Genomic DNA, 24,854 nt, shown 5'->3' on the forward strand with positions numbered 1-24,854 from the left:
GCCTACAAAACAACAAACTTATTAGTAGAGCGTTTTTACAAACCTGAAGCTTTATTCCAAGCTGCTTTAACAGAGCAATTATTTCCTCTAGATCCTTCATGCCATGCTTCAACAGCTGAGTCACACCTGGCTTTTGTTTTATTGTTGTGTTTAAAAATGGAAATACATTACTTGCTTCTCCCTTCTGCTCAATGAATTTGTAGAGTCGAGAAAGCTAAAAGCAAAAATAAAATAAAAATATAGATAGCATGACTGACAGTGCTCATAACAGATCACATTAAAAAAATATATACATAATTTTCTGTGTGAGTGAAGTATCGGCCTTTTTTTTTTCCCTTGTTCCTCCTAGCAACCTATCAGAGCATCCAGAAATCAGCCTCAACTCTCTTGAGGCAGACTTGCCAACAATTGCAGACAATTCATTTTTTTTTTTTTTTTAAAGTTTCTTTCATTTTACTAGATATCACTCAGTACAGTGTCCCATCTACCTTTTCACCATTTTCATAATACAAAACACATTTAAGAGAAGACAGATGCATGGAAAGCAGCAATACTGTCTTCAAGAGAGAGCAGAGAACAAAATCAGACCACTTTCAAAGAGACTAATTTATTTTGGACAGTGGATGTAACAGTTGATTCTTCTCACTCTGGTTGAGTAAATTTCAAAGTCAGTGTAATATTCTGGAAAGTTTCAAGTAATTTAACACTGAATTAAAATTACTTACACTATTAGATGACAGAGAGAGATTACAGAATTTGGCTTCTACTTCTCTTTTAGTTAGCTTTTCAGTCTGCAAGAGAAACAGATGTAAACATATTCAAAACAACTAGGTTACAACAAACATTATTAGTGATGAGAAGAATTAAAACATAACTTTCCAATCCTTTTAATTAAAGGTTCTAGTTACAAACTTCAATCATACTTTAGAAGAGTGAAAATGATAAATAACACTTTCCACTTATCTTTTAGTGAGGTCATATTTGGCTTGGTTCAAGAAACATACATAAGTAAAAACTACCAACTTCTGTTGAAAAGTACTTCTGCATAAACAAATACAAGATTGTTTATGCAAATTAACATAAACCCAAAAAGAATAAATTTGAAAAATTAAAGGATAAAAGTATAAGAGTTAAGAAATACACATTTTTGTTGGGATTTAAACACTATCTTAATTATGCAAATGAATTTAAACTATTTTCTCTGCATGGTGGAAAAGATCAAAATGTTACTAATACACATTTTGAAGTTTTTATTGAATTGCCTACCAGTTCTTCACTATACAGGTGAATAATTCTCTCGTAAATATAAATTTTAAAAGTATCTTAAAACACCCTATTCCAGAAGTAACAGAAAAGTTATTAATCTAATTTTACAGCCCAAAGATAGTGAGCCATTTTAAGTATGAAAAAGATGTTCCTTGTTATGCTGGCAATTCTCTGTTCCTCATTTTTAGAAATTGCTCCACAAAATAAGATAACTTAAGTGATCATTACAAAGATTAGTTTAATATCCAGTATCTTACCACAGCATCATACAGAATGATGTAAACTTGATTGAGTTTATCCTCTGGTATCCCACAATGCAAAAGTATAGCTTTCAATAAGGAAGTATGGTTCAAATAAATACTGTAATTTCTTTCCTAACAAAGGGGAAAAAAAAAAAAAGAGAAAAAGAAAGGAAGAAACAATCAAACAATAAAAATTATTTTATTAGCACTCTAATTTGCTTAAAACAAAACAAAACAAATCCACCACAAACACCCCTAAATGCATACCAAAAAAGATGTTTCTTAAACCTTTAATAACTTCTCCCATTGTTCAAAAGTAACTCCAGACTTCGTCCATCACCTTACCTTCCATTTATAAATAAAGAATGGCAAGGTCTGTCCCATTCTACAGTAATCACTTGCCTGACAGAAGACAGACATTATTTCAATGGCACTGTAAGGGTTCAATTAGTATTTATGATACATACAAACATTTGCTTCATTTTAAGGTTACCTACAAAACACATTTTTATTTAAATGACAATTGCTCTGTACCTGACTATTGACAAAATTTGTGATCACAAAGTTCTATACTCATTAGAGGACCTACCCTTTTTGAACACAATAGATTGAATATTTACTTAGATTAAAATTTTATATGGAAAAGGAGCAAAAAATATTTTTAAAAAATCAAGAAGCATCATTAGAGAATCTACCTGTAGCACTGGAAACTCTTGAATGATTTCTGAAATGGCATAAATTGTTTCTGCTATAGGCAAAAAACTATTTCCAGTAGATGTAATAATGTCAAATGCACATTCTAGAAGTTCTTTGGGATGACAGCGGTCTAACTTCCGAGGTCTGAAAACTCGCTCTATACAGTATCTAAAGGAAACATTGAAGAACGAATCAGCATCTTCAGTGTTCACTGTCATAAAGCAGTTCATCTGTGCAAAGTGTCTTTAAGTCCCTTACCTTTTCAAGTTTGATATGTTGTTTCTAGCTACAAATCTCGCAAAAGGAATCTGAAAAACAGAATGCATAAAAATTGTGGAAACAAAACCTTCAGTCTGGCTCTGCTCTTAAACTGGAAATGAATTACTACCACATAGTCAACACTTCTCATGTGTAATAATGCCTTAAATATTTGCCAAAGCCAAATAAGATCAATCCTCTTTGTGACAAGCCTTAAAAAAGGGCAAAAAAAATAACAAACAAAAAAACTTCTCTAATAGCTTGGAGAAGGAAACAAGGACCTTTCTTAAGTATCCTAATGAATGCAAAATGCATCATCATTAACTTGACTATGAGCCTATTGAAATGTACTAGCAAGTATTTTTTCGTTTACATGAAGATATAAAGGAGTATTTGTTTAATAAAACTTTGGCCAATACATTTTCCAAAACAAGCAAATCCAACAGAAAAATCAATATTGTAGATCCTGCACAAGTCCTTAGCTGTGAATCACACTGTATATATAGCTTGATGTTATAAATGCAAAGGAAGAGTGAGTCACATTGACCTTAAATTAATAATATGGAATATAAAAGGTCAGGTTCTTTAACTGTCAGTAATAAATGAAAAAATATAACTTAAAGCATTTAGGTTTTAATTAAGTGCAAAGCAATTAACTACACCAACATTGCATTTAATTGGGCAGTACTGAATCACAGACACTAAAATTTCAACTGCACATACAATTCCTCTCCAGAGGAGAATGACCCTTTACAATATATGCTCAAGGGGAACATAAAACTGGGCAGAATGTTACATACATTCTCTAGAAAAGACATATAAATAGGGGATAAGAATATTTTCACTGGTCATAGGAAAAGTCCTTTGTCTCATACATGTGCAAGACAAAAAATGAAAGCAGCAGTGACATCTACCACATTGATAATACGGTATTATTTTCACCTATGGTAAAAAAAAATAAAAAATAAAAAAAATATTTCTTTTAACAGTTCCAGCTGTGAAAACCAGGATGACTGGTTTTCTGAGCACTAAGAAGAATACAACAGGCACTGAAAGATAGACTGCTTCAGTAGTTTGAGGAAGTATAAGCATAAACCGAATTCATAACCGGTAAATCAAAGGTATTGACAAACACCACAGCACTCTTCAAACCCAGCTTTGCCTGCAGAGAAGATACTACTTACTCTGAGGTCATAAGGAAGCATAACAAGCATCCCACTGTGATCCATGAAATATGAAGCTTCGTTATGTTCGTACAGTTTTTTATTTCTAGGCATGAGCAGTGGCGTATGCAGCTTGATGGCTCCTACATAAAAATAGTAAAATCTCCCATTAATCTTCCATTTCAAAATTAACATCTACTTTTTACAAGTTTATATCATACTCTGCAAGGTTGCTTAATCTCAGCCAATACTTTTAAAAAAACTGCATTATTTTAAACATCCTTTAGTGGTGGAAGAGGAAAGTCTATTAAAGCAACACATCAACCAAACTCTGATGTTCTATCTTCCACAGTTCTTGGAATCAAAAGGCAGCCCTCAAATAAACAGAGAAGTGCCAATTCCACAGCCCCTGCAGAATCCTCACCTTGCCCTCCCTCTTTAAACACGTTTCAGAAAAACATGCAAAAGGAACAAATTAAAAACTCTATAGACAGTGGTAGTACTGTTTTGGTCTAGCGGCACTTCTGTAGGGAACAAATTTTGTTCAACAATGTATCCCATTTCTCCAAAAACTGCCTCAAATGTTTGTGGATCATTTTAAAATCCTCATTAAATACCTTTTTTTGTTTTTTTTTTTATATATATTTTGCAACCATCTATCTGCATGAATCTAATCCTCAGAGGAAACTCTACTATAAACAATATAATTACTAATCATTTAGAAAATACTTTCTTGTTTTAAATTCTCTACTGACTCTTAAACTGCTACTTTATTATAGATGCTTTACCAAAATCTTCAACTAGATTTCAACACAAGCCTTAAATCAACGCAATCAACCAGAAAGCTTCCCAAATATAGGGAAATGCTTATAATCATTGCAGATAGAGATAAAAACTAATGGAAAACGTTTTCCCCCCACTAAAAGACTGAAAAAAATCAGATATCCAAACTTTGCTTTCCAAAGTTTGTCAAGCTTTAAATGGAGGGGAAAAAAAGGTAACTTTTTATTTCACTTCAGGTTTCTGTTTCTCTTATTTTGTATTGCCATATCCTTATACTTAATCAGATTATTTGCTACTAGTATATCTACTAGGAAATCTTCCAGTTTCTATTTTAAAGATTATCCACTTTTATAGAAAACACAATTAACTCCTATAAAATAATATGAATTAAAACATTTTGAATGGGACAGTGTATACATATATATATATATATTTTTTTTTTTAAAGGAAGAAAAATTAATTAAATACCATTACTACTGTTTGGATAAAGTAACGGAAAGAAAATCATCATGACACTAGCTCCAGCTCATTTAATTCCTGAACTGCAAATCTAAGGGCAGTATAGCTGAAGGCACACTTGCTCTGTTTTTACATTCTTTTTTAAGGCATTCATATTCTGGCTTTGTTCACAGGCAAGTTACTATGCACGTGGATGTTTGGTTTCTCACCACAGAGCTATCCCCGTACTCATACCTACATTTTACGTAGCACTCTCTACATCTAAAAGCTCTCACAGACGCATCAGAACAATGAGATACAATCAAAGACATAATTCAGATTTTGACTGTCCTTTCTATTGAAAATTTAAATCATTCAGATTTGAAGTTAACAGCTATTGGGATGCCAAAATAACAGCAAAAACTATACAAAACTTAGAAATGATATGCAACTCCTGAACATACTTTGTGACTCATGTGATAGCAACAAAACCATTCCATTCCCTTGAATCCATTCAGTCACAAAAAAGGAAATGAACAACTTTTGTAAACACACCCACCGTGTCTTTTAAATATCCGGCTGACAATCTCACATACATGCTGCTGTATCTTGGCTGCCCAAATAGAAAAACTACCCTGAAACCATCACAAATAAAAAGTACACATATAATTTATATGCGATGAACACTCTATACAATATAGGTAATAAGTGCGCTGCTACCTTCTCTCACTATCATCAATTGTAAAGTTTACACAATAAAAAACTACAGTTATACAAAGCATTATTTTACTGTGTTATCTTGTATTTTGATTTAGAAAGATTTATGAGCTTACAGACAGAGAAGGGTTACTTTGCCACCATTAGAAAAGGAAGAAAATAGCCAAAGCCCACAATTTACGTTGGCAATCAGATGCATTAGTTTGACATAAATTAAGAATAAAGCTTATTTCATCATTGAAGAATTAATGTAAAGTTAAATGGGAAGAGGGTATTCAGCCCCCATAGTACAGATTTGTAGCTTTAAATGGGAACTAATGTGAAGGTTAATCTTAAGAGATTGCAATTATCTCAAACATGCTTTGAGTTTAACCACATCAACTTCACTTTTTTTTTTTTTTTTTTTTTTAAATCCAATACATGAGAAAACTCAAAAACATCCCCTTAACACCTACAAACCTTAAGCATATCACTGTCATAGGTATAGTCTATAGCTGGAGATATACGCTGTGAAAATATTTGACTCATCATAGTCCGGTAGGCCTTTCCATCCACATTTGCTAAGGTATGGTGGAGTACTTCATGAAGCTCAGACTCTTCCATCTGTGGTGGTGGAAGATGTTCGCTTTTTAACAGCTCCACAGCTGTTGGTCGTGCTGCAGGATCGTGGTTCAAGAGCCATGTAATAACTGATCTCTACAAATTAAATCAAAATTTTATATATTTTTTTATGCTAGCAGTATTTACAAAAACCTTCTTAGACACATCACATATACAGAATGATACATGCATCAGACTATACAGGAAAAAAAAAAGAAAGCAGGGTCTGAATATTTAAGTGGGTAATTCTTTGCTTATTCTAAGTATCTTTTATTACGGTAGTATCCAAATAAAAAAATGACTAAAATTATTAGAAATTTGTTAGTCCATTTAGGTCTCAAGGGGTGACAAGAATATGTAGTGCTTTTTGCTGTTATATGTTATACAAGCTCTGGCATTTTATTAACAAAGTTAAGAGAAAACACGGTCACATGCATAGGTTAGAGAGTTACAGACACTAAAAAAAGAGAGAATCTTCCCAGCATATTTTGGTAAACTGTACAAAAAGGGAATATTTCTATGGTACTAGTGACAGACAGATTGCTGTTCCACTAGCAAAACAGACAAAAAGTTAATTCTAATGGTTAATGAAAGAGTCCTTGCACAACAAAGAATTTTTCTTAGATGGTTCAGAAAAAAATTACACTGCACCTTATCACTTCATTCCTCTGCCATGGAGGCATGAACTAAATATGATGAGACAAAAAGAAAAAAAAAAGACAAACAAACAAAAACTCTATTCAAATCCACTGAATTCTTGCTGTCCCAAGTTGCCCAAAAAGCTCTTGGTAGCAATTTTCAAACTAAGAGTGTCAATTTAAGCTATATATCTCTTCCTGTTCTGTGACATGGATCTCTTTCTAAAGTTTAAATTAAGGGTTAAAAAAACATAGCTGCAATTTGTTTATGCCTAAAAAGTAAAAATTGTCCATGACAGCTTAAAAGATACATATATATGGGTGAACTCTGCATTTCTTTATGACTGTACTCAGGGAATTCTGTGGATAAGCATATTTCCATGTCAACTTTATTTTTTTTTTCTCTTCACTTTGTTCTAATATCAGGTAATAACAGCTTGGCAGAAATTACTAATTTAGACTTAAGTGGAAAAAATAATAATTAATTCTTATTCACAGAGAATACCTACTAGTTAAAATGCCTTCAAAATTACCTGCTTTGCATGCTTGACTTCGTCAAAGTCTTGAGGAAATACAATATTGGGCTATAAAAAAAAACAAAAAACACAGTTAGTTTGAACAGTCACTCCAGCTTACGCAAGCTGGTCTTATTTTTAAGTTCCATATTTTTAATCAGAAAGACCAAGCATTTTTATTTCAATGGGGGAAAAACAAACAAACAAAAAAACATGGCATAGTTAATTTGAAGAGGTAACAGAAAGAATGTTACTGAAATGCCTGAAATAATGACTAATGTTAATAACAAAGAAATCTACATTACATTAAGAGAATGTCACTAGCAGCTCCAACTTTATCCTTTCCTTTGTATTAGATATTTTAACTTTTTTTTCCTTAAAAAAAAAAAAAAAAAAAAAAAAAAGCACTCCTCATGGAAACATTTTTGCTGTTTTGAATCCTTTTCCTTTTCTTAAACTATGTGATGCACAGAATTCAATCTTTTATACCTGTAAACTTACCAGTCTTAGCTGACTAAGAACAAAGATCCTTTCTGATGCAGTACTCATGGGGTGGTAAGACATTTCAAAGAATATTATACCCAGACTGAATAGGTCCACTTTCTGTGGAAGACAAAATGGAAATCTAAATGCAGTACCTGTGAATTTTCTGCCAAAGATGACAGCAGAGAAAAATAATATTTTGTTTACATTTCACATTAGAGAGCATAATAGAGATGTGGGTTGGCTTTTGTTGTTGTTTAATTTTTGTTAAATGAAGCAATCAATTCAGATTTGGAAAACTTCAGTATCTTTTATCTTCGCAGCACTGCCATGACATAAAGGGCTCTGTTTCACTTCGAAATCACTCTTGCTTTGAAATATATACATTTGCATATAAACAGGATCCTCTGTAAAGAAAAAAAAAAGTACTACCACCCCCCAAAATCACAATCTAGAAATCCAGGAGAGCAATATATACTTCAGATGATGACGTTTTACTTTAGCTAAAGGTTGTAAGATTTCTAACCCATTCACTTAGAAAGACCCACCTTTCAACTTCAGGTGGTTTGCATGTAGACACAGTTACAGCACAGCGCAAATAACTGCCTTGCCTATATCCTTTCACCTTGGTCCCAAAGGTGGAAATTTCTCATTCCCTTGATTATCTCAAAAGTCCTACCACATCCTTTTCCACCTCAAATTCACCATTGTTGAGCACGAGCGACCTGCATTGTACATAGTACCTTAGATTCCATGCTGGCTTTTTATTAAGTCTATTTAATCATACCTGATTATATGTAGACTTAGTGTTTCCTTGGACCTCTGGACTGACATACAATGCAGTACCAACCATTCCTGTCAAACTACCTACACATCAAAAGATAAAAAACATTAATTTCAAGAAAGCAGGAAAATAATACAGCATCCAAGTCAGGAAATCTCGCTAATCTTTTGTCTTTGTTGCTTTCAGGGTGGAATGCAGTTCTTCATAAGAGATACCCAGGCTAGAACAGTTTGCAAAACAGTTCTTACTTTCATATGTCAAGCATAAGTGTCTGTCTGTACTATCTACATCCTACCTACTGCTTTACAGAATTGTAGTAGGTCAGTACACGATACAACTAAGTATCACTTACAATACACTCATCTTAAGATACACATATACTAACATTTTCTCCAAGCAAAAAAATCAGCCTAATATGGAGCAAAGCCAATAGCAACAAAACCAAACCAAACTCCCTGAAGTCTTATAATGTGCCACACAGTTAAGAGAACGTAAGTACAGATAGAACAGATACACAGGATCTCTACATAACCCACCATAATAAAAGCACCAGTCTGTGGCAGAAAGCTAGCAGTGGAAACAAATTCAATCAGGTAATTGGCAAAACTGCCAGATTATATGTAACATATCCACTCAGAAGTCGTGTGTTTTTTTTCTCCAAACAAACAAAACACACACAAAGTCATTTTCAAACAGTGACTCAAAGTTCTAACAGTGTACACAGTATTGCAGAAAACAGAACTTTGCTTAAAATCATTTGAAGCAAGCTACAATGTATACTAACCTGATGGGTCAGACTTAGCAAAACTATTGGAGTGATTTTCTTCTTGTTTAGAAATTGCCTGAAATCAGGAAAACAGATATATTGTACATGGCACTTGAAATGCTTCTGTTGGCTTTGCTTGCTGCTTTGGTTTGCAGCACACAATTTAATTCTAGACTCTTAGAAATAAAAATATTTATGGCATTCACAATAAAGTCTGATGAGCATTACTTTCTATTTTCATGTATATTCAATGTATATTCATGTAATGTTACATGTAATATATAATATATTCATGTAATATTACATGGAATCATGGAGCATTCATGTAATATTACGACACAAAGTGAAAGTTGCTTCATTCACTTTCAGCTGTACTTACTGCATTTGCTGGATGATCTGTAGCTAAACCAAAATCACCAATTTTCACATGATCATCGGAATCTAAAAAAATGTTCACAGGTTTCAAGTCTCTGTGGATCATTCCCTGTTATAGCAGGAGAAAAACAAAAAAAAGACCAACAGCATATGAAACAAGAAACACAATGCAAAATGTAAGTCTTTACAGTAGACTGAAAAGCAGTATTACATAATTTAATTATTCCATATAGAGTGGAAAATTTAGTGCATTAAGTCACTGATGATTAATCTTGAAGTAAGACTACAGCCACTAGCCCAGAAGATAGAAACAATCTTTAGTGCTAATAGATACCTAATGCAATGTTTTTAAAGGTAGGCTGTTTTTTTTTTTTTTTTTTTTTTTTTTTTTTTTTTTTTATGACAAAGGGAAAGGTTTGAAGTGAATCATTACAAAATTCAAATTTATGATAATGCATTCTAAAGCCCTAGAACTGAATAATAGTAGGAAGAATAAGGAACAAAATTTGCTAATAAAGACAATTATACAGAATCAAATGCTCAAAATTGAATAGAGTAGAGTAGAGCAGAATGTATCATAACATATATATTATGGACAGGTCATAACTGTCATACTTACTAACCTTTTCATGGATGTAAGCTAACCCATCTAAAATTTCTCGGAAAAGCCTCCAAAGCCGACTGGTGTCTTCATATAATCCTTGGTCAATGGTATCCCTTAAGGTGCTCTTTTCACAATACTCCATCTTCAGTTGTGCATATGTAGGGAAGAGAGGGAGAAAAGAGCAATTTTGTAAACAAACAAACAAACAAAATCACAGAAACTTGAGTATGTGAGCATATTAATGCCTGGTTCTGTAAAACACAGTTCAGAAGCAGCTATCATGGAAATATTCAGCTGTTTGGAATTTTTATGGAGAGGTGTATTTTAGCTAGAAAATATGATCTCACTTATGGGTCCTATTCCATTTTCAGGGACAATGGTACTAGCTTGTTTAGTAGTCCATTTTCATACATGAATGTTAAAAACAAGATGAAAGCTGTCTAGGCATAATCTATGTTTAAACCAAACTTCCAAGTATCTTTGGCTTTATTTTACTTGGATCCTTAACCAATTATATGAGGTGTATGCACAGCATGTGCAAACAATCACAGAAATCTAATTCCATCTAGTTATGCCTCCCTTCCAGACCAGGGCTACAGGCAGACTGACCTGAATATACAGGTAATGCACTGTCTGAATGACTGGTATCTTGTCTTCCTCTTCATGGCTACTCTTTTCATTGCCTTCTTCACCCTGTATCACAGTAAAAATAACAGAAGAGATAGCTACAGGAAGCTGTCCAGTTTTTTTTTAATGCATACTAGCATACTACTGGGTTTTAATATTAGCAAAATAATATATTGACATTTTTATAACACTGCTGCTTCTAAATCTGCTAGAAAAACAGATATGACCCAACTCTTACTTTCAAAAGTGAGAATGAATAACATTTTTGTCATAATTAGACACTGGAAGAAAAGTCTTCTAGAAGATCTAGATAAAATCTGCATCTCAAAATGTGTCATATTTAAAACAAACACACGAACAACAGAACAAGCAACACGAACAAACAACACCTTTGAAACTGCAATATACAAAGCATACCTAGTAAAATTAATAATGAACAGAAAAACAGTAACTTTGATATATAAATCCTCTCTATCCTTCCATGATAGTAAGCATACTGCCATCTTATTAAATATATGTTGAAAGCTTTGTCATACTGATACACCTTTCAACAGAAAGGAGATCAAGAATCAATTGGAGCATTTTACAAATCATCAGGATTGGCAATGACAGATTCTACATGCTGTAGAAAGTTCTATATTAGTTCTGTATTAGTTCTGTATTAGTTCTGTATTAGCTTTCTAGTGATACAGTGCTCTGACTTTTCACTAAAAGTGGTGTGATTCAAAATCTTAAGAACAACTAAAATCTCGCATACATTATGCTGACCTCCCATCTCTTTGACTGCTACAAACACGTCACCACTTTCAGAAAGTGTCTAGTATGAGCAAATACACTGATTTATGTCCCCTAAAAAGAGAACAGAATTTCAACTTCCACATGATGTAAGGCAATCCAGATGGTGAATTGATAACTCACGCACATGCATGTCTTAAACTTACACTAACCAGGCTCATGACTATGAAATGTGACTCACATTTAGCTCAATGACACTGTGAGAAACAGAATTCAGATTAGTAGCATCAGGTGTATTTTTATGTAGCTCCTGATGGCACATTTGCTTTCATGAACATAAACCTGTGAGTCTGTGTTTACATGAAACAAACAAAACCTCCCAACCAACCTGTTTGCATGTCAAAGGCTATTTTATGATCTCAGCATTTCCACTACCTTTATCTTTATACTTACTGGAGGGTGACCTTTACTGTTTTCATCCTCGTTATCAAAAATTATTTCACTTTCAGAATCTGTGGTTGGCCTATTAAAAAAAAAAAAAAAAAGTTTTGGTATTCCTAAAGTAAATATTACCAAAATATTTATTATGAAACCTGGAGCCTATATTTGCGGAAAAAAAAATCCTTCTTTTATTTAAGTTTCTATTGAAGGACCCTTATATGCCTTAAACAAACATATGAAAACAAAAGTATCCTGCTTGCAAAGCCAAACTTCTTTCGACAGCTCAGCCTCTTAAAATGCAGGCATATATTTACATGAGGAAAATGTCATTTCTGCCTTCAGTAAGAAAAACTGAGATAAGTTCACTTATGATCCAATGCTTAAACAACAATAACAAAAACATAAGTGAAAAAACCACCCCCCACACAGTGATAGGTATTGAATATGTTAATAAAATCAAAAGAAGAGAGAATGAGTAAGGTATTTTTCAGGATTTTTAATATTTCTCTGATATTGTTTATTAAAAATGTATGTCTTAAAGTTGGAAGATAGTCCAACATAAAAGTAAACAGCCATGCATTCTGAAACAGATGCTAAGAAATTTCTAAAAGCCTAAGCCAACATCTTCCTCTTATACTGACAGTCTTTAACTACAAATTTTCCCCTCCCTGGCTATCCAACTGCTGGCAAATACAGTAATTTATTGCTAGAGGACAGAACGAAAATGCAGTGAATTGTATCTGACACAAATGAGAATGGTAAAAGACACAAGCCTGGAATACTCAGCCACGCTGCTGTTCCCTACAGAGCTAATGATGAAGACTACTTACAAAAAAGAATGTGAGAACACCCCATCGCCATCATCATCGTCATCATCACTGGACTCCTGATCAGCTCCACTGAACTTGTTGCTGGAGGACCTTTCACATGAAGTACTCCACTCAACTGAACTTGTCAGAACTGGGGGAGGAGCATTGGCTTCCACATCACTTGACTCCTCAGTATTAAGGATGAGATCTGCTTTGGTGGGCACTCTCTTCTCTTCGGCTGTTTCAGATGATGGAGCAACGGGAGCAGGACTTTCATGTTTTTCTATCCAAGCATTGTAATACCTCACAATATTTTCATGGTTCAAGCGGGAAAGTAACGTTACTTCCCCCTTAATCCTCCTAAACTGCTTGCTGGCAGTGTTTATACGGATACGTTTAACAGCATAATAGCAACCATCAAGCTTATTTCGCACCTGAAAAATTTGAACAAATCTGAAGTCAAATGCTTATAAACGCTCTACCAAATAAATGGAGTCAGAAGTAGAATAATTTAATGGAAGTGGGAAGTTTTCCCTCCTCTACCTGGGAAATGTCTGCAATTCAAATGCAAACTTCCCCATACTGATGGACCTCTCCCTATGATCCCAGTAATTCCTAACAAAACTTATCAGCCTACTCAATTCCAGATAAAACAAACATAATACAGGCACAGCACACTAGAAAATCATCAAGAAAACCAAGTAAATGTTGAGTACATTGTTTTGCTTCAGAGGAGACAAACACATTCCAAAAAGGATTCAATAGTGGGAAATAATTTTTATACCATACCTTGATGACTGCTCCAAAAGCTCCTTTGCCAAGTAATTTTAGCTCTTCAAACTCATTGTAATAGCGTGAAAATTGTCTCTGTGTTTCTGTGAAGAATGAAGCACTGGATATCTGACTGCTGGGTACAACTGTTTCCATGCAATCTACACCTGCTGAATCTGTAATGAGGACATCACAGTTACCAGCACTGGTAGTAGTGCAGGGGTAAGGCAATAAGGGGAAGAAATTTACAAGAAATTGACACATTTACATCATGCAGAAGGTGGAGGAATTTCCAGGCTTAATTAAAGCATCAGCTTTCTCTACTGATGAGAAAGCAACAGTCAGACCAACCCAGCTAGTCATGGACCTATAAGCTGGTGTGGTCTTTAGCTTCTGGAGTAGCTATTGCAAAGCACTTGCATAAGCACAATTTTGATGCTCTAGCAGAGCCCAACTTTTCTGTTACTGCAGGCATGTGGTCCAGTTATTATTTAACATAACGCAAAGAACCGAGTTTCTCACCATCTAAATTTTCTTCTGCTACAGGTGTTTTCATTTGTGGAATGTTTATGAAACTATGTTGTAACAGCTGCTGAGGAGTCCATCTTTCCTTATCTTCTAAGCAGACACATCTGTTAGCAACCCAAAAAGAGAACTGTTCAAAGAGCTATCCCAGATCAGACCTAAACGTTCAAACAGATTTCTGTTAAGGAATGATCACCTTTATCAATTCTGATGGAATCAGAGGCAAAGAGAGACTAATGACTTATCCACACAAAGCTGGTGGCAGAACAGAGCAAAAGAGAGCACCAGATCTGTTCTCCTGAATCCCAGATTAGCAGCCTGAGCCTGCAGCAAGAAAACGCCTTTTCTCTAAAAAACTACGACTAGTGACACAGGGGGATTTAGCCGATCTTTTGAAAAACTGTTCAAGCCTTAAAAGTAAATAAAAATAATAATAATATAGAAGAGAAGAAGATGCAGGAATGCAGCAAACACGTACTTTTCCAGAAAGTCTTGGAAGTCAGCAGGTAAATTGCTAGGAACAGCAACTGGATATTCCTTCGTTACTTGGCCCTGGCTGAGTGAAAGCAGAAGCAAGCCCAGACTCCACACATCTCCTTTTTTTCCAGGTTTGCTGGGAAGAGCATCCTCACTAAAACGGACTTTGGTTTGCTCAAAAACATCTGCTTTGCAGATATCAGCTAAGCGCTTGGAAATGCTGTAGTCTGTCACCTTGATGTTTCCTTCAGCATCTACCAGGATACTGGAAGCACAAAGAACTTTGTGCACTACTGAATTACTGTGCAAGTAGTCGAGAGCTGACAAAATCTGGGTCACATAATGGCGCAACTGCTCAATTGGAACCGGAGTCTCTTTGTGCAAGTATGTAGAAAGGCTGTAACCACTTATGTGCTCCACTAAAATGTCCACCACAATTGAATCATCCCGTTCTTTAAGGTTCATACATATATAATGTACTATGTTTGGGTGACTTAGCTTTGTCAGTGAGCTGAACTCTGTCTCTGCACCCTGAAGCTGTTAGAGAAAAACAACATAACATGCATTGTGTCATATTTCATGAACGCACAATTAAAATAGATAATACAAAAAAATATATACAGTATATGACATCCTCATCCTCATGTGAAAAAAATGCATTGTAGACAAGGGGCAAGAACAACTCTGGTTTCTGCCAGGCACATCTGATTTCCTCTTGTTTCAGAATTGTAATATTTTATTATTTTATTTATGCATGCTTGCAGGTACACTTCCTTGTAGTTGTATTACTTTAAATGTACTCCTGAATACCCCAATATGTTAATTTTGCTCTGAAGTGGAAAACTCTGAACTTTTCAGACTCATCACCACCCTCCCAAGCTTAATATAAATTAAGAGTTTTATCAAAAGCATCGAACACGCCCTAAACTTTATCAAGCCAAGTGCAACACATGGGCATTACCTGCTTCTTACACTTCTCAATCTTTTCTCTTTCCTGTGTTGTAAGAAATTTTCCCATCTTTTTTTGCCAGTGCAGAACCCACTCATATACTAAAACAAAGTCTCCACTGTGGATTTCCAATGCATTGTAGACTGATTTACCAAGCTGTTCATCCTTGCCTATACATGAAGGGAGAGAAGGGGAAGACAGTTTCTTTTTTTTTTTTTTTTTTGGTAAAGGCTTGACAAGAGCTCCTGCAAATGCTAAAGAAACACTGCTTTCTACAACTCCTGAAATGCAGAACTACTTACAACTAAACAAAATTTGTACCTACATGTGGCATGAAAATTATCAGTTCTGATGAATGTGAATTCTATGCAGATAAAATAAACTAATACTAGTCAAATTAAAACTACAGCAAATTGGCAGAAATTGCTGCACATTTTAAGAATTTCAGGTTTCAATAACTGATTACTCTTCCTGCTGAACAAATGCCAAACTCTTATGGACATAACTGTTTAACATAAAACTGCAATATAATAAAATTATTTTTGCATCAGAGACTTTTAGATTGCTTATCCTGCCACTGAGGAAGCGCTATGCTGAAAAAGAACAAGAACATTTTATGGTCCACTTACATGGCACTCCATGGAGGCCTTTCATCTCCAAAAGTCTCCTACTCTTGCATGTATTTAGTTGTCACTAGAATTGCTGCTTTCATCCCACTGCTATCAGCTGTGATGGTGCAGAAAAAAGCCTGTATCCCTAACCCTGCTCTTACCACTGGTTTCACATTTCCTGAAGTTAAATGATTTCTTGCTTGGTGGCAATGTGTATTTGACAAGCTAGCTATTCATTTAAATTCAAAAAAAAATCTGCTTAGGGAGTTATTTTAGTTATGAAGAGAATATAAAACATTGAATGGGTGTTTTTTTGGTATAGCTATTCAGTTATGTAATTGTTTCAGGAGAAATGGACATTTACTTAAAATAATCTTAAGAAAATATGAAATATTTATCACAAAGTAATTTTGCATATTACTCTCTCCCAGTCCTGGCTATGACATTTCATATACCACAACAATATTTTCTCTCCCTTGCTACTTTGTACCTGGTAACATTGTTCAGGTTTTCCCCCTCCCAAAAAACAACAGCTCCCAAAATAGTATGTCAAGCTGCAAATGTTACTTTGCTTACCTAAACATTTTCCTTTATGAACAGTAAGTTGCCCAGCGCTTGTGCTGAAGTTCAACACCTCGTAATTGCTGGTGGACTCTTCATTATTACCAATAGAAAACTGGCGTTCTCGTCTGCAACGTGGACAGAACATTTTTCTCTGTCTCAAAAAAATATTGTTGCAGTCCCTAGTTCCTAAACATATCATTTCTGTAACAGGATTAGTTTTCAGGCACTTTTGTACTCAATCATAACATTCATCAAAGTTAGTGTAAACGTAAACATCTGAGTAGAAATCCAGCATTTCACAAACAACAACATTTTGCACTGGGTGTCTAAAATCAAAGCCAGGAATTGAATCAGCAAGGAGTTCAATCCAAACCTTAAAACTTCTGCAGCTGAGGATGACATCTTCAGTTTGGAAAACATAACAGAAATAATAACACCGACCACCACAACAAACATACTACTGCTCTGAGAAATACCTAAGTGTGTCTTGATTTGTATTATCTTTCAAAACATAACAAAAAGCAAATATATGCAGTTTTTTAAAGATCATTCCAGCTTTAGCGTAATTATTTTTCCCAACTTAAAATGGATTTGCCTTTTGATTTTACTCCTCTAAATTAATCCTGCAAGGAGAAAGTTTTGCAAAAAAAGCAAACAAAAAAAACACACACAAAATGCCTAAACAACAACAACAAAAACCAATGAAGTGGTACATTCCAAACCTTCTCACATGCATGTATGGAGCTGCATTTAAGATCAGAAAGAACTGAAAACCACTAATGTAAACTAACCTCCATTATATCTTAGTACAATCTACTTCAAAATAGAATTATCACCATTATACAGCGTGTCCTCCAAATAAATGCAATTATGTATAGAGATCACAAGAGTATATGAAGGGTCATGTAGAAACTCCTTCAAAATACTGAATTTAAGAAAGAAAAAAACATACATTGGAGATGTCACTTCACTAGAGCTGTATAAAGAACAATATACAAAAAAAGCATCTGGCCTTCTGAACTCAAATGTACTTTATAAATGAAATTAAAAACATTTAAAATAAACTTCTGAATGTTTAAGTCCCAGTAGCCAAAATTTCAGGCTTCATGAACATACAAACAAAGGGAACCACTGTCCTTGTAAAGACAGACCTCAGAAAACTAAATAGGCTGAGCTTTTGCTTAACTCTACAAATATGGTACCAGGGCACTTCTAGATCATTTTTGATTATTTTTATCATTGTTAGAATAAGTAACTCTGCCCTTTTTTCTTCTCTCTCTCTCTCTCTTATTTTTTTTTTTTTTTTAAGAACACAAAATGCAAAGAAGGCATAATGCAAGAACAGTTCTGTGGTAAGTCTGTATTAGTCCATTGTATGTGTTTGATGTTAAAGCATAGTAACACAAACTTTTGAGACACGTCTTGTTCCACAAGCAAAGACAGCATCTCATTTGATTATACTAAGATTAGCAATGAGATAGGAAAGCGGATTTCTGGATTATCAAATACTATACAGAAACAACTGCCAAATGCAAACTGTGATTAAAAAATCCACATGCAAAGAGACATACATACTTTGAACGTCCAGCTGAATTTGGGCGGTGTTTATTATTCACTCCACGTTCCAAACAGTTCCCATTCAAACTGGAAGCAACTCTGTACCCTGCAGTATCTCTCCTGTGAGAATTTTCTTGACTTGTCTGAGCAGCTATTTCCAGACGTTCCTGTAAATCGGGACAAATACTGGATAAGTACAGAAGAATATGCGGGTATACTTGACTACTATTCTATAAAGTCATCCAGATCAGAGAAGAAAATAGATTTCCATAATAAATGTACAGATGAAGCTGAGGAAGAAGTGCTGAGATTCAGAAAGCACATTTCAGCACTGTCTGGGCAGGACTGTAAGGATGCTTTGGAATGAAACAGTTAACACATTACCATACTAGATTTACTCTATGTCTGTTTAAAAACATCCATCCCAGAACACTAAAAAGATGCCACTAAATTATTTTCCCTTACAGTTAGTTTTATTTCAGAAAAAAGTTCCATGAATTCAAGAACAGATGTTACTTTAACCTAGATCTAATAAAAGCATGAGATGAGAGAAGGTATCAAGAACAGTTGAGTCATGTTATTCTTTCAAATTCCTGTGTGCTACGGAGTTGACAAAGAGGTATTGCAATGTTTTTAGGACATCTGCTTAGAAAGAGTACCTGTTTGGCGATTTCCTTCTTTTTTCTTTCTTCTCTTTTCTCTTCCTCCCGTCTCTGAATCTCGTTAAGGATTTCACGTTGCTGAAATGAATTTCAGTGCTGTTTAACATGCAACAAACAGTGCGTACAATGCAACTGCTAATCTTACCTTGTCAAAAATCTAGGATATTGACTTTACGAAAGTGTTAGAGTATTTGTAGATCTCAGAAGAATAAAATAAAGTAACATTAATAATAAAAAGATATCAACTGTTAAGACAAAATAGCATCAATTGTATGATGAAGTTTAATGGAATTCAGATAAAAGAAAATAACTTCTACTGACAGACCCAAGAATAAAGTTTCATACATAGAAGATATCGAGAAGTAAGCTAAAAAGTTATTTTTTAGATTAATAGCTATTATGTCCATATTGCCACAGTGTGGAGATTTCACACCACAATTCTCTGTGACCCAGATGAATGCCCTCACTTCTAGTGCAGAATAAATGTGTCTCCTTAGATTGAATTTACTGCTCTCTAGAGGAGTTTGTCATAGTGAATATAGCAGTCAATCTATGGTGAAGAAAGGTAGGATTATGTATGTATCTGGATAATAATTCCTAGTTTAAGCTGGAACACACTGAATGTATTTACTCACACTTTTGTATAAGATCCCCTTTATAAATGGTTTCCATAGGATCAGTAAACAACATTCAAGTTTGCTTCAGTATTGCAAACATTCAGTAGTGCAAACATTCAAGTTTACACAAGTATTTCTCAAGGTTAAAAATTCATCCGTAAAATGTTACAACAACAGCAGCAGATAGTTCACATAGTACCTATTGGTCAGAGCTGTCAGTGTCAGTTGATAAATTATAATTCCTTAAAACCTATGGCTATGCAGGATGATTTACAAAATCATGACTGTGTGGAGGGTGGTTTTACTCAGGTGGGTAGCTGAGCTCCACCACAACTGCTCTCTCACTCCTCTTCCTCAAAGGGAAATGGGGAGAAAAAAACAATAAAAAGGACTCAAGGGTTGAAATAAGGACAGGAAGATCACTCAACAGTTACTGTCACAAGCAACTCAGACTCAGTGTAGGGAGATTAGAGAAATTTATTGCTTAATCCTAACAAGCTAGAGAAGTGAGAAACAAAAACTAAAAACACCTTTCCCCTATCCACCCCATTCCACCTCCTTCCCTCGAGCAGCACAGAGAAACAGGGAATGGGGGCTGAGGTCAGTCCCTAACTCTTCGTCTCCGCTTCTCCTTCACGGTCCCTCCCTGCCCCTGCTCCACGTGAGGTCCCTCCCATGAGATGCCGTCCTTCCTGAACTGAGCCTGTGGGGGCTTCCCACAGGCAGCAGCTCTTCAAGAACTCCAGCATGGGTCCATCCATCAGGAGCAAACTGCTCCAACATCAGTCTCCCACGGACAGCAGCTCCTGCCAGGTCACCTGCTCCTGTGTGGACTCCTCTCCACAGGCTACAGCCCCAGCCTGGGGCCTCCTCCTGCAGGGGTCCTCCACAGGCTGCTGCTTCCTTCAGGGCAGATCCACCTGCTCCACCAGGGGCTCCTCCATGGGCTGCAGCGTGGAACCCAGCTCCACTGTGGTACCCCACGGGCTGCAGGGGAACTTCTGATCTGGCACCTGGAGCACCTCCTCCCCCTCCTTCTTCACTGACCTTGGTGTATGCAAGGCTGTTTCTCACTCCTCACTCTCCCAGCTGCTGTTGTGCAGCAGTTGTTTTTTTCCCTTTCTTAAATCTGCTCTCACAGAGGTGCAAACAACATCGCTTATTGGCTCGGGTCTGGGCAGAAGCCGGTCCCTTTGGGGCTGGCCCTTACCTAACACAAGGCAGCTTCTGGATTCTTCTCACAGAAGCCACCCCTTCAGCCCCCCACTAGCAAAACTTTGCTACATAAATCTACTACAGATTGTTAAAATAACATAAACAATACAGGGTTATTTCTTTAATTTCTCTTACCTCCTGCTCTTCTCTTCTTTTAACTTCTTGTGCCCTACGCAATTCCTCCTGAGCCAGCCTTTCTTGTTCTTTCTGATGATTTTTTAGCATTTCTTCATGAAATGACTTGGAAGGTGGTTTATTATACTCACTGAGAAATGATTGTATATGACCTGCAAGTTCAAATATCATCACCTGAAAGAAAATAAACATGAATGACATGCAGAGCTCAAACTAGTTGAAAGAACAAGTTCAAAGAACATTGTAAAATGATACCCCACTTGGAAAAGCAATACAGCAGCAACTGTGTGTGACTGTTCATTTTGTTACTTACCAGATTAATTTACTGTATTTCAATACTTTTTGTCAGAGCTATTTCATGTTACGGTTCATTAATAAAAATCCCTGACCACAGTAGCACAGACGGTGAAAATTACTGAAAGACAGATTTAAGCACTTTCCCTCTTCCCTCCCTGCAAAATCTTTTTTTTTTTTTTTTTTTTTAATCTCCTTTTAGGTATATTTTCCTATTCACAAAGATACATGTTTAAGACATATCAACTACAACAATAAATCCTTTAAAATTGTCCATCACTGTAGCTACTACTACTACAAAATAGTTGCTTTTTTTCATTCTTAACAATAAATCCAATCCTTTCTCTCTAATCTAGCCTCACAGTTAGAACTGTAAAGCCACATAAGGCATTTCACATTTCTAAAACTACAACTACTAAAATAAGAACTGCACTGAAACCTTAGCTAAATTCTGCTGCACAGCTTGCCAGGATGAAATAAATTTTCAGTTACTGTTTACTTCAACTAGTTATACACTGATGGCCTATTGACCTGTCAGGACTTAAGCTTTCTTCAGCCTAGTAGCATTTCTCTATTAATTCAAGCAGTCCACAGCACTCGTAGACCACTACAACTCCAAAACCAAAGAACGCATTAGAAAGATACATCCCAACAGACTCAGAAGCAGCACTGAGCTCAATTTGCATGTATAGCTGGAAGAACTGCCATACCAAATTATACCATCTGCCTCTAACAGACTGACATTTCAAACATCTTCAAACAATGAAACACCTTTTTTAAAAATAAGAATGAAGACAGAAGGCAATTCAGAATAGAAAGAATAGCACAATATTCATATGTCTGACGTGCAAACTAGATTATCTTTCTCAGGTTACTATTAAAAATGCAAGGCAAACATGCATGTGCAAAGGTATAAAAAAAGAAAAAAATCCCAGTAATTTAAAAAAATCCATCTGTTGTTCAGTTTGACAGGTAACTGAAGCATTTTAATTTTTTCAATATTGCTGAATACAGTTTAATAAAGCATATCTTCCAAGGCAGAGAGAATAGTTGACTCCCTTTCCCTGCAGAGAAAATAATGCAAGACTACATTGTGTATTGCATTCATTAAAAATGTACTGTATATGTAACTCACAACTGTACCTGCCTGTTTCTGGATCAAGCAAGATCCTCCCTCTGGATAATTATTAGAAAAACGTGTAACATTTTTGTAGCCTCTTTCAATTAGATCAGAAATCAAAATGGTATTTAAAGCCCTACAAGCCAATAGGATTGCTCTCCTAGGGTCAGTTGTGAGCAGACTGAGAATGTATGTCATGGCTTTGTGGTTACTTTGAAAGTTTGAACCTTGTTTCTAGTGTTTGTTATAATTGTCCATAGTGCAGTCATTATAAAAAGAAATCTTGGCATTAAATATAACGAACAAAACAGTATCAGAAGAGTTCTTTTGAAAGTATCTGTATTAAAGTTGGCCAAAAAATAAAATAAAATAGCAGTGTAGTATACAAATGGAAAAAGGCATTGATGTGGCAACACTAGAAGCGGAGCAACCCCTGCCAAACTTGTGAAGTTGACAGGCTTATGAAATTGAAAGCAGAATATTATTGCAGCATATAGTAACTTCTGCAGCTGTGTATCTTTCATGTTCAAAAAGGCAAATAGAGCAAATCAAATGTGCTCACCTGTAACATTTCCACATAGAGATAAGAAATATGCCATAAACACTGCTTTCACAAAGAATTTGATGTTTGCTACTAACTCTTTGAATCATTTCAGTTCTCAGCAGCAATGTAAAAAGGTATCCTTAATACCAAATACACCCGGGGAGCTATAAGGTCCTTTAAAACTAAATACAACTTCTATGCTTCACATATTTATCCACCTTTCTCTTTTTACCATATTCAGTGGGGAAGTCATGTATCAACATTCTTAGGCACAGTAGGAAAAAAGGCACAAAAGAGTGACTGTGCTACAGCCCCAGAAGAAGTCAGCTGTTGAGCTGGTATTATAATCATGGTCTCTCACCCTCCAGTTCAGCACTGGATGAAGCAGATCATACTGACAAACTCCCTATGTTGTCAGTTTGTTTTAAAAGCTATATCCACTTACAGTACTCAGATTAATCTGAAAAGTGCACAAAATTCTCAGTTTTGGAGTAAGTTCTTGCCTTTCATACTGTGAAATAACTAGGAACAAACTAAGCCTTTAAATCTGCCTTTAAACAGGAATAAAGCTTGCATTTTTACATATACATTGTATTGTAGAAGTGTGCAAATTCTGAACTTTCATTAAACAGAAACGTTTATAATAAAAAGATAAATCATACTTCCAATATGGATGTATTTCATTATATTATACATTTTTGGAACTATTTAGGACCAGAGCATATTTCTCAAGTGAAGAGTTCTTACCTCTCCGCAGCGCTGTTTTGCCAGTTCAGCTAGTCTGGATTTTAATTCATTTATTTTCTCATTTGACAAGCCTTTTGCATTTTTCAGTTCTATTTCAGGGACACTGGGGGACAGCAACAGAACATAAAGAATGGCCTTATTAAAAAAGAAGTGTAAAAAACTCCTGTGTAAGACAGAAGGCAGGTAAAATGGTCAGCGATGGAAAAGGAATGGAGTTCATAGTCACTTGGCAATTGGTCAATACTCAACGAGGCAGTTCATAAATATTACATACATGATATGAAGTCAGAGATCTGATTTTATACTCATTAGTTTTTCTAGTTGCACATTACTTGTCAGCTACAAGTAACAGAAGACCTATCAAGGTCTTCTCCCTGCAGTCTCTTATGATTCAGCCAGCTCTTAACTAGTGACTTACGTAACAGTTCTTTGCAAATATTACTAGCATAATATTTAGGTGCTTAAAATTTATCACCACTGTACAGGTGACAAAAACATAAAGAAGCCTGCATAGCTATGGTAACTTAAACAAACAAACAAAAGAAAGTAAAGGGACTGCTGTGCCCCATGCTACAGGGTATAACTGAGCTACTACTTGGCTGGGAACACCGCCCCTCAGGCCACAGTACAAATGGATGGGTAAAGGCAGCTCTGCTGTGGACACAGTCAGTGTCATAAGAACTGAATGGAACATTTTGGTCTGTGCCTGCACAGCAATTCTATACCCCAAAATTACTTGCTGACCCAAAACACCAGGAGTGCTCACTATATGCAATTCTTTTTACTATCTCTGTGGAGATCTCTTCCAAGAGCAGAAAACAGGAATACCAGGTGGAAGTAGGACAACAGATTGTTTTACAAATAGTCAGTCCCACTATTAGCAGAATAGGCCGTGAAGAGAAAAAGTTTCAAAAGGGCACTAAGATGTTAACAGGTACACCTGTACTTACTTATCTTTAAGTTACAGCTCAGGGCTGCAATCTTTTCCTGACAAATGTAGCCCTATTATTCTCCATTGCACAAGAGACCACATCCAATTCAGGCAAAAAGATTTATGGTCACCCCTCATACCACAGGCTGAACAAATACAGACATGCAGAAAGCAAAAATAAGCAACAAATAAAAC

At 35.5% G+C, this 24,854-nt stretch overlaps 1 protein-coding gene across 1 annotated transcript in view; it reads right to left on the reverse strand.

The window, feature by feature from the left end:
* The window catches only part of EIF2AK4 (eukaryotic translation initiation factor 2 alpha kinase 4), a 38,352-nt gene that overhangs the window by 11,530 nt on the left and 1,968 nt on the right, over window positions 1-24,854 (reverse strand). Inside the window, exons 3-28 of the mRNA XM_032189503.1 lie at window positions 23,729-23,831; window positions 21,024-21,197; window positions 19,054-19,134; window positions 18,413-18,561; window positions 16,850-16,962; window positions 15,675-15,832; window positions 14,715-15,250; window positions 14,234-14,343; window positions 13,730-13,887; window positions 12,962-13,374; window positions 12,144-12,213; window positions 10,938-11,021; window positions 10,348-10,470; window positions 9,729-9,833; window positions 9,368-9,425; window positions 8,587-8,666; window positions 7,818-7,919; window positions 7,335-7,385; window positions 6,023-6,259; window positions 5,406-5,481; window positions 3,647-3,768; window positions 2,463-2,512; window positions 2,204-2,372; window positions 1,524-1,640; window positions 726-791; window positions 44-214 (exon numbers count right to left, since the gene is read on the reverse strand). Of these exons, the coding sequence (XP_032045394.1) occupies window positions 44-214; window positions 726-791; window positions 1,524-1,640; window positions 2,204-2,372; window positions 2,463-2,512; window positions 3,647-3,768; window positions 5,406-5,481; window positions 6,023-6,259; window positions 7,335-7,385; window positions 7,818-7,919; window positions 8,587-8,666; window positions 9,368-9,425; window positions 9,729-9,833; window positions 10,348-10,470; window positions 10,938-11,021; window positions 12,144-12,213; window positions 12,962-13,374; window positions 13,730-13,887; window positions 14,234-14,343; window positions 14,715-15,250; window positions 15,675-15,832; window positions 16,850-16,962; window positions 18,413-18,561; window positions 19,054-19,134; window positions 21,024-21,197; window positions 23,729-23,831 (3,676 nt within the window). The remainder of the gene's footprint in view (window positions 1-43; window positions 215-725; window positions 792-1,523; window positions 1,641-2,203; window positions 2,373-2,462; window positions 2,513-3,646; window positions 3,769-5,405; window positions 5,482-6,022; window positions 6,260-7,334; window positions 7,386-7,817; window positions 7,920-8,586; window positions 8,667-9,367; window positions 9,426-9,728; window positions 9,834-10,347; window positions 10,471-10,937; window positions 11,022-12,143; window positions 12,214-12,961; window positions 13,375-13,729; window positions 13,888-14,233; window positions 14,344-14,714; window positions 15,251-15,674; window positions 15,833-16,849; window positions 16,963-18,412; window positions 18,562-19,053; window positions 19,135-21,023; window positions 21,198-23,728; window positions 23,832-24,854) is intronic.

The sequence above is a fragment of the Aythya fuligula genome, chromosome 5 (genome assembly GCF_009819795.1).
Source record: "Aythya fuligula isolate bAytFul2 chromosome 5, bAytFul2.pri, whole genome shotgun sequence".
Lineage (NCBI taxonomy): Eukaryota > Metazoa > Chordata > Aves > Anseriformes > Anatidae > Aythya > Aythya fuligula.